General features: G+C 39.9%; 1 protein-coding gene across 1 annotated transcript in view; it reads right to left on the bottom strand.

Moving 5' to 3' along the window:
* Positions 1–16,833, bottom strand: part of LOC307027953 (NACHT, LRR and PYD domains-containing protein 3-like) — a gene marked incomplete at its 5' end in the record, with an annotated part of 42,431 nt that overhangs the window by 2,131 nt on the left and 23,467 nt on the right. The window contains 8 exons of the mRNA XM_079662647.1: positions 4,633–4,673; positions 5,181–5,354; positions 6,240–6,413; positions 7,289–7,462; positions 8,283–8,456; positions 9,427–9,600; positions 14,129–14,302; positions 14,931–16,725. Of these exons, the coding sequence (XP_079518773.1) occupies positions 4,633–4,673; positions 5,181–5,354; positions 6,240–6,413; positions 7,289–7,462; positions 8,283–8,456; positions 9,427–9,600; positions 14,129–14,302; positions 14,931–16,725 (2,880 nt within the window). The remainder of the gene's footprint in view (positions 1–4,632; positions 4,674–5,180; positions 5,355–6,239; positions 6,414–7,288; positions 7,463–8,282; positions 8,457–9,426; positions 9,601–14,128; positions 14,303–14,930; positions 16,726–16,833) is intronic.

Below are 16,833 nucleotides of genomic sequence, written 5' to 3'. Positions count from 1 at the left end.
AATAAAATAATACTTTATTCCGAGTGTGCTTGCTTTTCTCTTTGAGAGTCATCACATAACGGCATTGTAATACACGGTTCGGCTGCATTAAATATTACATATCTGCCGTAGTTCTCTATTTATAGAGCCCTGATGAGAAGACTTCTAGACAAGCAGGAAGAACTTCCGCCAAAACTGAAAACGTGACGTGGATCATAAATATATCAGCAATTAAACAACATCTTACATTTCTTTTCACACAATACGTCTCTTTGCAGTATCAACACTAATTCGGCTGACTTTTATATTTGATCCAATTGGTAGATAGGCTGTATTTACACCATAACGGTGCACAGCTGATATAAAGGGACACCTAGTGGTTAAAGCATGTTATTGAATTTCATTATTTTTATTATTAGATATTAATAGCCAGCATGTGTAGTTCTGGGGACGGGGTGGGGGAGGGGGGGGACGGGGTGGACCCGTTCAAATCCAGTTTTGGACAGTCTGCCGTGGTTCCATCCCATTTCAAGTGCTGTTCGACGCTCGGCGTAACCCTCGGAGCATACTCTCCAATCACAGAGCTTGAGGACTATCACGGGGTTTGTCAAGCGAAGCGGAGAGAATACTTACATGCGGGTGTAATATTCTCTAAAGCAAATGAGCTGCTCCGACCCTCGGTCCTGACGGATTCCAACTTGTGTTTATTAATCAAACAAATAAATAAACACAAGGATAATTATGTGTTGTTGTTGAGTAAATGGAGAATTGCACAGGGGAAAATAACGTATCTATGCCACAATTTTAGATGCGGATTTTGTTAAACTAATGCGTTTGCGCTGTGGACCAACACTATACATTGACGGGGAAGGGGGTAGCAATAAAGATAACACCATTAAACAGTTACACAACATAACAGAAATAATATCGATAGCAGCGTCCCTAGCAACCACCTTGGTAACAATGAAAACGTTGAATGGACACAATTTCCTGAAGTAATCTTCGTAATAACTAGCAAACTAAACATCATGTACATCCACTGCACACATAATCTGAAATAACAACTCATATTTCTCGCATCAAATGACATCAAAACGCAATTTAATGGCCAAACTAACTTTAAAATAGGCATTTTCCACTGAGAATAAAACGAATGTCGGCCATTTTTTTTTTTTCTGCAGGGAGAAATTTGAAGATCATGTGACATAGACGCAAGCCATTGGAATGAATGGTGAAAAAAAACGTAGGGATCTTACCATTTCAGATGCGTTTTTGTAGAAATACTACGTCCCAAATTGTGGACCAACGTAGTTATTACACTTTTTTTTGTGAGACTGGGTTGATATATACAAATATATCACTTGTATAACACTCTGCCCCTCCATGTGAGACACTAGGGGTTTTTAAATCTACACTAAAGACACACTTCTTCTCTCTAGCCTTCTAGTCAGAGCACACTTCTTCTCTCTAGCCTTCTAGTCAGAGCACACTTCTTCTCTCTAGCCTTCTAGTCAGAGCGCACTTCTTCTCTCTAGCCTTCTAGTCAGAGCGCACTTCTTCTCTCTAGCCTTCTAGTCAGAGCGCACTTCTTCTCTCTAGCCTTCTAGTCAGAGCACACTTCTTCTCTCTAGCCTTCTAGTCAGAGCGCACTTCTTCTCTCTAGCCTTCTAGTCAGAGCGCACTTCTTCTCTCTAGCCTTCTAGTCAGAGCGCACTTCTTCTCTCTAGCCTTCTAGTCAGAGCGCACTTCTTCTCTCTAGCCTTCTAGTCAGAGCGCACTTCTTCTCTCTAGCCTTCTAGTCAGAGCACACTTCTTCTCTCTAGCCTTCTAGTCAGAGCACACTTCTTCTCTCTAGCCTTCTAGTCAGAGCGCACTTCTTCTCTCTGGCCTTCTAGTCAGAGCGCACTTCTTCTCTCTAGCCTTCTAGTCAGAGCGCACTTCTTCTCTCTAGCCTTCTAGTCAGAGCGCACTTCTTCTCTCTGGCCTTCTAGTCAGAGCGCAGCATGACACCTGACTATTCCCTGGGTTTTTGTTTTTTACATTTCTGTTGTCAATAATTGTCTTTTATTGTGATTGTAGTAATGTGTTTTTATTACATGCAGAGCACTTTGGCTCGACCAAAATCGCTTTTAAATGTGCTATATAAATAAAACTTGATTTTATTTTTGATTTGATATAAAACATGTCTGTCATGGTGGAACACAAATAGGAATGTATTAGCAGTTAGAAGGCAGCTTTTATTTTGAAATGTACTTTGAAAGAGATGGCACTTCCTTTGGGGCTATGACTACTTCCTTAAGTTCCATGAAGTCCTTTTACACATGAGAGGCTTCTCAATTCTTACATTCCCCCTCCTCGACTCCCCTCCTCGACTCCTATCCTCAAGACTTAGTACCGCCCACAGGAGATGCGAGCGGAGGACTGAGGAGGGGAACCGAGGAGATCTAAACGTGTAACCTGAGAACCACTGAAGCTACAACAGTGCAACAGTCCAACTTTTAAAGGAACCCCCCCCCCCCCCCCCCATTTAAAAACAGTTATTGTTGAGAAAAACAAGCATACAGTATATGCCTTCTCAGGCATACCGGGAAGAGATGTTTGAACATTTTTAAATAAAATGCTTCAATCTGGTGCACTTTAAGCAGAATCACTAGAGACTAGATCTAGGGCAGTGGTTCCCAACCCAAGATCGCATCACATTTAGACTTTTATTTTATTTAAATTTGTTTTTTACATATAATTGTAAAGTAATACATGATTGTCACTAAAAGCCTTGTCTCTACATTACAATAAAACATAAAAAATAATTGACTAATTCATTTGAATACAAATTCAAGTTAGTATTAAAGGCATAAAAAGACAGAAATTTATAATTCTTTCTATAGAAATGTTTCTTCTGCCCGCAAAGTGTCCAAACCGGGCTTTTCTGGATAAGCGCCTTTTTAAAACATAGTCATTGTCCATGCCGGTTTCAGTTGGATTATTTGTCACAGTTGCTCCGATCAGATCGGTCTCCTCCATTTTGTAGATTATTTACGAATTTTGAATCCACATAAACACATCGGCAAAACCCAGCTTACTTTGAGCATGTGTTTTAAACAGTTTAATCCCTTTGTGAATTGGTTCTACTTGTGGCATCCTTTAAGTTCTTCATACAGCGGGAATCCAAATAAATTAATCCTGAGTCCAATAACCATCAAAGTCACTCCAATAGTGCTCCTTAGTTACGCTTTCATCCTCCTTTAACTTTAATTACCGCTGTTGCACGTCTAAATGATGCCGTTGGAATCGAAATGTTGGAAGGTTCTCGGTGCCCAACCCTACTCATATCCCTCTATTCCAGCCCTGTTAGAGAAACAAGGATTTTGGGTCCTTAGCTTTAAAAAAAAAAAAAAAAAAAAGAGGAGGCGGAGCTAATGCTTGATCAGAATTTTACCGGAGATAAAGTAAAATTCTGCCGTGATAAAACACCATCCTGTTCTAAACCACATCAAGGATTATTTCTGAAACACTATGGAGCTCAAATGCTTTTTCTATCTCAGGTTTATCACAAGGTGAGTTCCTTTTTTTATTTCCTGCTTTTTAAACACATGTGCTCTCCAGTACAGGTTAGCTCTGAGTGTTAGCGATGCTTGCTAATGTAAACAAAGACCATATTACGTCCAAAACACGTCAGGCATTGTTTCTGATAGCAACTTTCTGTGGGTCCACCATCCGAAATTACGTAATATCGGCAGCAAATCTGTATCAGCTCGTTGTACCCCCGTTTTTTAAAGAGTTGGGTACGGAAGAAAAGAGAAAGGGTTTTATTTGCTGATACTTTGTGAGTCTCCTGGCACACTGGGGACACATATTTATGTGTAAAAGACATAAAAAAGTGCATTTTGCACTATAGGTCCCCTTTAAGACAAAGAAACAGGAAGTGCAGAAATGCTGAGTCATTTCAGGGTTTTAGGATTTGTTCCTGTGGTCGCTCGCTGACATCAGTTTGTGCCATCATTCGATTCAATCACTATATTTAATTTGACTTTTCAAGGGTTGTTTGTGGGACAGTATCAGACCTAAACGCAGTTCTTGAGCAAAACGTTTAAATCTGTTAAACTGTCACTGGAGACAAAAAATGTAAGTTTTATCGGTTTATTTTAACAATGTGATTCCTTCAGGTATTATTGCAGATCTGCTGTAAGCTAGCTAGCTAACCTTGTCCTTCAGCTATACTGACAAAACAACTTTATAATGTTGACAAACTGTCATTATACTGTTATATATCTTTATAATATCGACACTTTTTAGTGTCTGCGTTTCAGTTTGGTTTTAAGCTTCTTGCAGCATTTTCTTTTTACAGCGTTTCGTTAATGTAGGGCTTTTAGTGAACGCTGCGCATGCTTCCTCAAGTATATTTTCTAAATGTTGGTGAAGATGTTTCTTCATTTGCATGTGTTTTGGCAAATTTGTGTTTTTATATTGCATTGTATTTGAAGCTTCAGCGCCTTTCTCCTAATGTAAGTGTTTTTGGGCCGTTGTAGCAGGTTAGCCCCTGTTAGCCATAAACGTGAGGCACAGATTTCATCAAGTGGTACATCAATATATTACCTGAGATTTGATTACATGTAAGATAGTTTGATGAATGGAGGGTATGGGTTCAGTACTCACAGTTCTTCTGTATCTTGGCTCTGATTGTCTCTCCATTGATCCTGCAGGGATGAACACAATCCAACCGTTTTAGATCAAGTTAAAATAATAGTTAGTTCTTTGAGTTAGTCAGCTTCAGAGTCCTGACTGATCCAATGCTTTAAATCACATCATATCTTCTCTGCAAACACTACGACTGACTGCCCACAGCTCTCAGCTGCATTAGAGAATTCACTAGGCATTAGTCCAGGAACACAGAAAAACAAACAGACTTCCTTTTAATTGTAACATCCCATTCGTCTGTTAATGAGTTGCTCCTGACTGAGATGTGGCGTTGCATTGTCAGCTTGTATTATATTGCTTGATAATAATGAAAGTAAAGAAACATAAGATGAACAAAAGGAGAAACTGCAGAAAAATGGTAACATCCATGATGTGTTGTGCTAAGCTAGGCTACGCCTGGAAGGTGGAACTGGAGAGATTCCCCAGTGAGAGCAACACCTCCACCTCCACCTCCCTGTGTTTAATACAATCCTGCTGAACCAGCAGAGAGTCGACCCCTTACTGACCCGAGAGTCTCCAATCTGCTGTCTGGACTCTCCAGAAGATCTCTCAGCAGCTCCACTCCTGAATCTTGCAGATCGTTCTCACTCAGGGCCAGAGCTCTCAGATGGGAGGGGTTGGACTTCAGAGCTGAGATCAGAGCAGAACAGCTGGTCTCTGACAAACTGCAGTGCTCCAGACTGAATCAAGAAAACATGATGTAAGTTTAGAAAAACTAAGTTTCAGTTTAAAATATTCAAGGTTCAATAATCTGGTTATCGCTGGAGAAGTAGAGAATGTAGGAGTTTATAAAGTGGACATCCTGACAGGTTAAAAACTGTAAGATACAGAAAGTGAAAAGAGCTCTCATTAATATGAAAGACAACGTGCTTCACCTTCAATAAGAAGTGGAGACTTCACATCTGAACCTCTGCTCCATCTACACTAACTCATGATGTGCAGCCAGACTAATAACAACCCACTGAAACTGATTCAACTCAAGATCACACAGTTTACAAATATAACAAATGTGTCGGGATGAATTTAGAAGAAATGTGATAAAAAATAAATAGAGAATATTTATTTCAGAAATAGTGGAGCCATACATCCAAAGCATCTGCAGTTTAAACTACTCAGTCAGTATGAGCATCATGTAGCTTCATACACATGTGAGAAACAGATAAAACTGAACATATCTTTTAGTGTTTGATAGTTTTAATATAAATATTTAATTACGACGCCAACATTTGAGAAATGACGAACGGCTCATTTCGGACGACTCGCGCGTGTCTGCTTGACGCCGGGTCATCCGGCAACCCTCCCCTACAGGCGCTCGGACGCGAAGGCCCACCCACAACTGCGTGCACGTCTGTGACCGCAGTTTTAATTCTTATTGTAATATTTACATTCAAAGCTGAACATTGCTCTGCCACTGTCAGGGAAAGAAACCACTGAAGAAGAAACAGACTTCAGCATCAAGATGCTCAGAGAGGATCAGGATCATATCAGCCTGATGTCTGCAGCTCAGAGTCAACACAACTCTCACATATTCATCTCAGCACAGAAGTTAAAGATGGAGAACTGACCTGAGACCCTCCAGTCTGCAGCCTGGCCTCTCCAGAAGATCTCTCAGCAGCTCCACTCCTGAATCCTGCAGATCGTTCTTACTCAGGTCCAGAAGTCTCAGATGGGAGGGGTTGGACTTCAGAGCTGAGATCAGAGCAGAACAGCTGATCTCTGACAAACTGCAGCCTCTCAGTCTGAATGAAGAAAACATGATGTAACTTTAGAAAAACTGAGTTTCAGATGATGTGGAAAATCCCTCTCCCACTCCGGCCTCCCTCTACCTGCTCCCTCCTCCAGCTCACCTGTGGCAAATCCTTTCCCCCATAAACAAAGAAGCTGGCTGGCCTCATGCAACTCCTGAGAACCAATTGTTTGTCTGAGTAAATAATCAGTACGTGTTCCTTTCCTTTGTTTTGTATGTTCATAGCAGCTCGAGTAGTTTACCTCCCTCTGTTCTGTAACGTTTAGATTTGGTTACTTTATTTCTACATTACATATAATAATGTAGAAAGATAACTGCTTTGCTGGAATATCATTTGAAGTATGAATGTTAAGTTTGAACTAACTAAGATGTGTTGTACTTTCCTACCAGATCAACCAGACAACAATTAAGACAAACAAGAATCAACAAATTACAATAAAAACAACGATCTGGAACTCCTGCCTCCGTGTGCTCATCTTTAAATCCACTGTGTTGACTGTTTAATCCTTGAACCAACCACCCTCACCACCCTCCATATTCTTCAAATGATGTAGATTCAAAACAATTGATAAGCTCAAACTCTCTGCAGCAGTTTTTCTCAGCAACATATTTGACCTCCTTCATCTCCATCACAGATCATCAGTACTGACAGCATCTTCACTGACTCATGGAGCACAGTGAGAGTGAAGGCTGAAAGGATGTCTCAGATGAGAGCGGTTGGACTTCAGAGTCACACATTTACTTTCTCTGCTTTTTGTTGTTCTTTAAAATATTCAGCCATTTACAGTAGAAAGAAACTCTGGAATTAGAAATAATATAAATGATAAATAAATAAAAATCCACATGAACTACAGCCAGTGATCTGACCTGAGAGTCTCCAGTCTGCAGTCTGGACTCTCCAGAAGATCTCTCAGCAGCTCCACTCCTGAATCCTGCAGAGCGTTGTTACTCAGGTCCAGAACTCTCAGATGGGAGGGGTCGGACTTCAGAGCTGAGATCAGAGCAGAACAGCTGATCTCTGACAAACTGCAGTGCTCCAGTCTGAATAAAGAAAACATGATGTAAGTTTATAAAAACAAAGTTTCAGCTTAAAATATTCAAAGTTCAATAATCTGTTTATAGCTGGAGAAGTAGAGAATGTAGGAGTTTATAAAGTGGACATCCTGACAGGTTAAAAACTGTAAGATACAGAAAGAGAAAGAGCTCTCATTAATATGAAAGACAACGTGCTTCACCTTCAATAAGAAGTGGAGACTTCACATCTGAACCTCTGCTCCATCTACACTAACTCATGATGTGCAGCCAGACTAATAAAAACCCACTGAAACTGATTCAACTCAAGATCACACAGTTTACAAATATGACAAATATGTCGGGATGAATTAAGAAGAAATGTGATCAAAAATATATAGAGAATATTTATTTCAGAAATAGTGGAGCCATACATCCAAAGCATCTTCAGTTTAAACTACTCAGTCAGTATGAGCATCATGTAGCTTCATACACATGTGAGAAACAGCTCAAACTGAACATATTGGTTAGTGTTTGATAGTTTTAATATAAATGTTTAATTATTGTATTCATGTGTTTATAATGTCATTTATTTAAAATAAAAACATGAAGGAGAATATAAGATGAATTTGAGGTTTTTAGGAGGTTCAGAGTGAATCATGCAGAGTTTGATTTTCCTTAACATTGCTCTGCCACTGTCAGGGAAAGAAACCACAGAAGAAGAAAACAGACTTTAGCATCAAGATACTCAGAGAGGATCAGGATCATATCAGCCTGATGTCTGCAGCTCAGAGTCAACACAACTCTCACATATTCATCTCAGCACAGAAGTAAAAGATGGAGAACTGACTCGAGAGTCTCCAGTCTGCAGTCTGGACTCTCCAGAAGATCTCTCAGCAGCTCCACTCCTGAATCCTGCAGATCGTTGTTACCCAGGTCCAGATCTCTCAGGTGGGAGGGGTTGGACTTCAGAGCTGAGATCAGAGCAGAACAGCTGATCTCTGACAAACTGCAGTTATCCAGTCTGAATAAAGAAAACATGGTTTAAGTTTAGAAAAACGGAGTTTCAGCTTAAAATATTCAAGGTTCAATAATCTGTTTATAGCTGGAGAAGTAGAGAATGTAGGAGTTTATAAAGTGGACATCCTGACAGGTTAAAAACTGTAAGATACAGAAAGAGAAAGAGCTCTCATTAATATGAAAGACAACGTGCTTCACCTTCAATAAAAAGTGGAGACTTCACATCTGAACCTCTGCTCCATCTACACTAACTCATGATGTGCAGCCAGACTAATAAAAACCCACTGAGACTGATTCAACTCAAGATCACACAGTTTACAAATATGACAAATATGTCGGGATGAATTTAGAAGAAATGTGAGCAAATAGAAAATATTTATTTCAGGAATAGTGGAGCCATACATCCAAAGCATGTTCAGTTTAAACTACTCAGTCAGTATGAGCATCATGTAGCTTCATACAAATGTGAGAAACAGCTAAAGCTGAAATTATTGGTTAGTGTTTAATAGTTTTGATAGAAATATGTATAACTGTATTAAACAGTTTATTATATCATTTATAAAAGAAACCTGATAGAGAATATAAAATGAACTCCAGGTGTTTAAATGTTCAGAGTGAATTATGAAGTGTAGGATTTTGTTGTTATATTTTAATTTAAAGCTCAACATTAGTCTGCCACAGTCAACACATTTCCTGTAGAATCCCATATGTCTGGTAACAAGTTGCACTGACTAACATGTGGCTTTGCATTGTCAGTTTGCATTATATTGTTCTTGAGAGAATGAAAGAAAAGAAACATAAGATGAACAAAATGAGAAACTGCAGACAAATGGTAACATCCATGATGTGTTGTGCTAAGCTAGGCTACGCCTGGAAGGTGGAACTGGAGAGATTCCCCAGTGAGAGCAACACCTCCACCTCCCTGTGTTTAATACAATACTGCTGAACCAGCAGAGAGTCGACCCCTTACTGACTTGAGAGCCTCGAGTCCGCAGTCTGGACTCTCCAGAAGATCTCTCAGCAGCTCCACTCCTGAATCCTGCAGAGCGTTGTAACCCAGGTTCAGAAGTCTCAGATGGGAGGGGTTGGACTTCAGAGCTGAGACCAAAGCAGAACAGCTGATCTCTGACAACCTGCAGCGCTTCAGACTGAATAAAGAAAACATGATGTAACTTTAGAAAGCAATGTTCCTAGAAAGGGCGCTAACGTCATTTCTGGTCCCGCCTACTTTCATTAGAGCGAAGTGGAAAATAATAGTGTCTTCCAACCCAGTCTCACGGTATTTCGTGTTCACCAACACGATTTTCCCCTTTTTTTCGTGTTGCACAGCACGATTTTAAAAGCAAAGTATTTCTACTGGTAATGTGTTTCGTGCCTGCAGCACGGCTTTTTTTTCTCCGGTCGGGTCGTGGAAGACCGGAAGCTGTGTGGTTCATAAAAACATGTTCTTACCCAATATCAAGCCACAATTATTGCTTTTATTTTAAATCGTATAATTTCGGACTTTTGTTGCCGTCTGTGAGGAAAATAAATGGGGCCCAGAGCCTCAGGATACTGAAATCTGTATTTTTTAAATCTTTTTTTCCTTCTAATTTGTTATTCTTTTCAAAATAACACACTGTTATTTACTCACCAATAACACACAATTATCCTTGCTTTTATTTATTGGTTTAATTCCATAATCTCTGGCTTTTTTGGTGTCCGTCAGGAACTGAATTTCAAAATAAAAATAACCGGAAACAGACGGTTTAAGCTCGCTGATTGGATGTTTTAGCCGCAATGCATGCTGGGATTTGGTGTTTATATGATATGAAATCCGGAAAACATTTTAAAAGAATAAAATAATACTTAATTCCGAGTGTTCTTGCTTTTCTCTTTGAAAGTCATCACATAACGGCATTGTAATACACGGTTCGGCTGCATTACATATTACAGATCTGCCGTAGTTCTCTATTTATAGAGCCCTGATGAGAAGACCTTTGGAAAAACTGGAAGAAATGCCGCCGAAACTGAATTCTTAACGTGGATCATAAATATATCAACAATTAAACATCTTCAATTTCTCTTCACACAATACGTCTCCTTGCAGTGTCAACCTTAATTCGGCTGACTTTTATATTTGATCTAATTCGTAGATAGGTTATATTTACACCATAACGGTGCACAGCTGATAGAAAAGGACTTTGATTTTCTTTGAATATAAGAATGTAAATACTGAGTCTGAAATAGTATGGCAATATGCTATCAAATTATGTGAAAACATGAATAAAACTACACATCTTCAGATGTTGTACATACATAAGTGTCCTACACTAATAATACAAAGTTATTATGGCTGTGTGTACCTTGTGTGCACCGCCTAGTGGTTAAAGCACGTTATTGAATTATTGTTTTTATGTTATATTTGATTAAAAAAATATTAAGAGTACATACTTTCATCGGGGGAAAGTAGAAGGTCTGTGATAGAAATATAGAATATAAAAAATCCAGAAGATACTGTAAGTGATCTCTACAATAAAACAGTTTAGTGCTGGATGTACAAAGATATTAATAGGAGGAGTTGCAAAACAGAAAAACGAATTAACCTTTATTTAAACATTAAATAATACTTTAGATTAAGGTCCTCTTTTAAATAAGAAAAATACTTTGGGGGTATCTACAGATAAATATTAAGCCTGACAAAGTACTTAACGTCTAATATATTGCTTTCCTGCAATGTTAACTATGTTGAAGCACTTATTTTAACTGATATTATACATATGAATGATACTCTTATGTATGTAGATAGTATAAGAAATGTGCAGAATATGAGTTTAATGGTGGAGGTACAAACACATATTGATAGATGTCTTGTAATGTGCTGTTGAGGAATCTGTGACCCAAGATTTTCATTCATTGCATACACCGTCCGTCGTGTATATGATATGTCAATAAACCTTTGAAAATCTTGAAATCTTTAAAGGGATGTGCAAAATAGCCATTATACAGTCTTTAATGAACTATTAGTAGAGAATAACGAGAAATGAATATACTTTATTACTCGTTTCCATTCATGTCAATTGCAGATAAATGTTTAGTCTTCTCAAGCACCAACTATCAAATATCTCTCCTGATTGTTGGCACTTGGCAATCAGGTTAACCTCTGAATTGTAGTGGAGTAGAATTACAAAGTAACAATGAGCTGTGTGGGTATATATTAATGCTGCGCATTATGGACACAAGCGATTTTCACCCATTTATTAATTATATGTTTTACATTTGATAACACCAATGTGTTTAATACTGGCAACTTCTAATTGTGGGAAAAACGAAAACGTTCAGTAGAGACGTCCCGTGGAACATTTTGCGAAACACAATAGCCAGCATGTGTAGTTCGATTCCAGTTTTGGATAGTCTGGCGTGGTTTTGTTTCATTTCAAACAGCTGTTTGACGCTCGGTGCGGCGTAACCTTGGCGCACTGCCACTCCAACATCCAATCCCAGCGCTTGAAGATTAATCACGGGGACTGTAGTCCTAAACGATAGCTGGGGATTATGGGTAGTGTAGTGTCTTCGGCCATCCTAAACTCCTAGAGGCCTACGTCTGTTTCCGGTTATTTTTATTTTGAAATTCAGTTCCTGACGGACACCAAAAAAGCCAGAGATTATGGAATTAAACCAATAAATAAAAGCAAGGATAATTGTGTGTTATTGGTGAGTAAATAACAGTGTGTTATTTTGAAAAGAATAACAAATTAGAAGGAAAAAAAGATTTAAAAATACAGATTTCAGTATTCTGAGGCTCTGGGCCCCATTTATTTTCCCCACAGACGGAAACAAAAGTCCGAAATTATACGATTTAAAATAAAAGCAATAATTGTGGCTTGATATTGGGTAAGAACATGTTTTTATGAACCACACAGCTTCCGGTCTTCCACGACCCGACCAGAGAAAAAGACGTGCTGCAGGCACGAAACACATTACCAGTAGAAATACATTGCTTTTAAAATCGTGCTGTGCAACACGAAAAAAAGGAGAAAATCGTGTTGGTGAACACGAAATGCCGTGAGACTGGGTTGTGTCTTCATGTCTTAAAGCTGCTGAGTCATATACTGCACCTCAAACAACAAATAAATCCAGAGTTACAGTTTCTTTACTTCCTCTACAAAAAAAAGGACAGTAAAAGAAACTCAGAAATCTCAGTTAGAGTGTAAACCTGCTGCAGACCCACAACTTGGTAAGGTTTAATAATCGGTTCAGAGCTCAAAATGGTTTTAATGTCAGCAAGATGTGGAAAATCCCTCTCCCACTCCGGCCTCCCTCTACCTGCTCCCTCCTCCAGCTCACCTGTGGACAATCCTTTCCCCCATAAACAAAGAAGCTGGCTGGCCTCATGCAACTCCTGAGAACCAATTGTTTGTCTGAGTAAATAATCAGTACGTGTTCCTTTCCTTTGTTTTGTATGTTCATAGCAGCTTGAATAGTTTACCTCCCTGTGTTCTGTACCGTTTAGATTTGGTTACTTTATTTCTACATTACATATAATAATGTAGAAAGATAACTGCTTTGCTGGAATATCATTTGAAGTATGAATGTTAAGTTCGAACTAACTAAGATGTGTTATACTTTCCAACCAGATCAACCAGACAACAATTAAGACAAACAAGAATCAACAAATTAAAATAAAAACAACGATCTGGAACTCCTGCCTCCGTGTGCTCATCTTTAAATCCACTGCGTTGACTGTTTAATCCTTGAACCAACCACCCTCACCACCCTCCATATTCTTCAAATGATGTAGATTCAAAACAATAGATAAGCTCAAACTCTCTGCAGCAGTTTTTCTCAGCAACATATTTGACCTCCTTCATCTCCATCACAGATCATCAGTACTGACAGTGTTATAGCAGAATGTTTAATACAGCGTATTTCTGGTATATTCATTAATGTCACATGGTAAGCTACTGTATATGATGTGTGTTACGAAGTTGGGTTAAACAGAGTTAGAGAGACAATGGTTGTTCTGAATGATCAATAGATGTGTTCATTTTAAGTGAGCTGACATCAAGCTTAGAGGAAGTTCAGAAAAGGCCTTAGCTTAGGCTATAAAACAGTTAACCTTTGTTAGTTGACTACTCCTAAAGGACGTCATGAGATAAGTAAACTTTCGACATCTGGACAATTATAGCATTCAGAGGCAGAACATGTGATATAGTGTGTTAGTTAATGTAAGGAAATGTGTGTGCGTCCTGTCAGGAGTCCTTTATATGTCTCTGTAAAGTTCTACTGGGTGGGAGCATAGCTGTAGGACTGCTTGAGAGCAGAGGTAATGTTTTCCTCGTTATTATTGATTGTTGTACAACGAAATAATAATTGATCAACTATACCTGTGTTTGTGTTTTATTGATTCCTCTATGTTTCATTCTTTCCTGTTGCCACAACAACAGCATCTTCACTGACTCATGGAGCACAGTGAGAGTGAAGGCTGAAAGGATGTCTCAGATGAGAGCAGTTGGACTTCAGAGTCACACATTTATTTTCTCTGCTTTTTATTGTTCTTTAAAATATTCAGCCATTTAGAAAGAAATATAAAAATGTTTAAATGTCTTTGTACTCTTGGTACTAAACTCTGGAATTAGAAATAATATAAATGATAAATAAATAAAAATCCACATGAACTACAGCCAGTGATCTGACCTGAGAGTCTCCAGTTTACAGTTTGGACTCTTTAGTCCAGAACTCAGCATCTCCACTCCTGAATCCTGCAGCTTGTTGGCACTCAGGTCCAGCTTTCTCAGGTGGGAGGGGTGGGACTTCAGAGCGGAGGCCACGACTTCACAGTCAGAGTCTGAGATTCCACAGTTAGGAAATCTACAATGACACATATATTACAGCATATGTTATTATAAAACAAGGGAAAACATTACATTTACTTTGCATTAGTTGAAAAAACATGTTGAATATAATGTTTTGAATAACTGTGATGTTAGTACAATGAATATTTTATTGAGTTTGCTGTAAGCATTTTCAGTGTGATCTGATCCCATGTTTGTCCCGTCGGACCTACCTTCTGCTGTCAGTGAACAGAAATTAAACAAATCGACAAAATAAGAGATTTACATAATGAAAAGTTAATATATTTGGATGTGCATGACAATGAATGCATCATGTGTTGGCTTCTCAAACAACCTAAGAATGTATAATGCACACAAACATATTGAACAAACCAATACGTTTACATTATTTTCAACAAAACACCATGAAAAAGATGTTACCTGTGTATCAGCGTTAAAACACAATCTGACCTCTGTTATTGGTGGGATTCTGTAGGTCTTGTTTTAAAAGAGTCAACATAAATCAGATATTACTCTGTGTCTGATTTAACTATTAAGAAACTGCAGTCACAGTATTTGAAGCTGCAAAAAGCTGTATAGTGTTTATTCGAAAACTAAACTTAAAATCTACATTAGTTTATAAAGTTAATCACATCTGGACTCACACAGCCTCACTGCTGTCCCCCAAAGCTGGAATCACTCTCCGTCGTCCCTCCTCTGATGTTTCGTACTTCTCGTGGTCCAACTCATCCAGAACCTCCTCTGACATCTGCAGCATGTAGGCCAGAGAAGACAAGTAGATCCCTGATCTGTTCTCTGACTTCAGGAACTCTGTGATCTCCTGATGGACTGAGTGGTCCTTCATCTCTGTCAGACAGTGGAAGATGTTGATGCTCCGGTCAGGAGAGATTTCATCACTGCGCATCTCCTTCAGGTTGTTGATGGCTCTCTGGAAGGTTTCTGGTCTGTTGTCTGTGCGACCCAGCAGGCCTCCTAAGAGTCTCTGGTTGGACTCCAGAGAGAGGCCGTGGAGAAAGCGGACAAACAGGTCCAGGTGGCCATTTTCACTTCTGAGGGATTTCTCCATGGCTCCCTTCAGGAAGACATCCAGGGATGGGTAATCCTGATCACTGTTATACCTGTTGCTATAGTCTCCCAGCAGGAAGTCCTTCAGTACCGCTGTGTTCCTGTTGGTGTAACAGTGGAACATGTAGACTGCAGCCAGAAACTCCTGAATGCTCAGATGAACAAAGCAGTAGACTGTTTTCTGAAAGATCACACTCTCTCTTCTGAAGATCTCTGTACAAACTCCTGAGTGCACTAAGGCCTCGGTGAAATCAAGGCCACAGCGCTGCAGGTCTTCCTGGTAGAACATGATGTCTCCTTTCTCCAGATGTTCAAACGCCAGCCTCCCCAGCTTCAGAAGAACCTCCCTGTCAGCCTTCGTCAGCTGCTGTGGACTCGTCTCATGTCCCTCGCCATACTTCTGCTTCTTCCTCTTGGTCAGGACCAGCAGGAAGTGTGAGTACATGTCAGTGAGGGTCTTGGGCAGCTCTCCTCTCTGGTCTGTAGTCCACATGTGGTCCAGAACTGCAGCAGTGATCCAGCAGAAGACTGGGATCAGACACATGATGTGGAGGCTCCTGGAGCTCTTGATGTGAGAGATCATTCTGCTGGACAGGTCTTCATCACTTGATCTCCTCCTGAAGTACTCCTCCTTCTGGGCGTCAGTGAAGCCTCGTACTTCTGTCACCCTGTCCACACACTCAGGGGGGATCTGATTGGACGCTGCAGGTCTGGAAGTTATCCAGACGAGAGCCGAGGGAAGCAGCTTCCCCCTGATGAGGTTTGTCAGCAGCACGTTGACTGAGGACTGCTGAGAGACATCAGACACAACCTCATTGTTTCTGAAGTCCAGAAAAAGTCTGCTTTCATCCAGGCCGTCAAAGATGAGCAGCACTTTGCAGACAGCCAGCTGCTCTGCTGTGAGCTTCTGTAAGGTTGGATGGAAAACATGGAGCAGCCTGAGAAGACTGTACTGCTCACCTTTGATCAGGTTCAGCTCCCTGAAGGAGAGCGGGATCACCAGACTGACATCTTGGTTTCCCAAACCCTCGGCCCAGTCCAGAGTGAACTTCTGCACTGAGAAGGTTTTTCCAACTCCAGCGACTCCGTTGGTCAGGACCGCTCTGATGAGAGTCTGTTGGTCAGGGGAGGCTTTAAAGATGTCCTGGCACTTGATTGGAGGGTCATGGAGGGGCTTCTTCTTGGAAGCTGTCTCCAGCTGCCTCACCTCATGTTGGGTATTAACCTCTTCACTCAGGCCTTGTGTGATGTAGAGCTCAGTGAAGATGCTGTTGAGGAGGGTTTTACTTTGATCAGTTCCTTCAGTCACACGTTCACATCTCCTCCTCAGACTTATCCGATGTTCATCTAAAACCTCCTGCAGACCACTATCTGCTGAAGGAGAAGGAAACGTGTGAGAAATACAAATAAAACAAATAAATAAAAGGGTTCAGAATGAATGTGTCTTTGCTGTAACAAATAAACCAGGAAGAATCCTGTTTT

This window comes from Notothenia rossii, assembly GCF_949606895.1.
Source record: "Notothenia rossii genome assembly, chromosome: 2".
Taxonomy (NCBI): Eukaryota; Metazoa; Chordata; class Actinopteri; order Perciformes; family Nototheniidae; genus Notothenia; species Notothenia rossii.
Note: the sequence above shows the minus strand (reverse complement) of the source record. Positions and strands in the feature narration are given on the sequence as shown.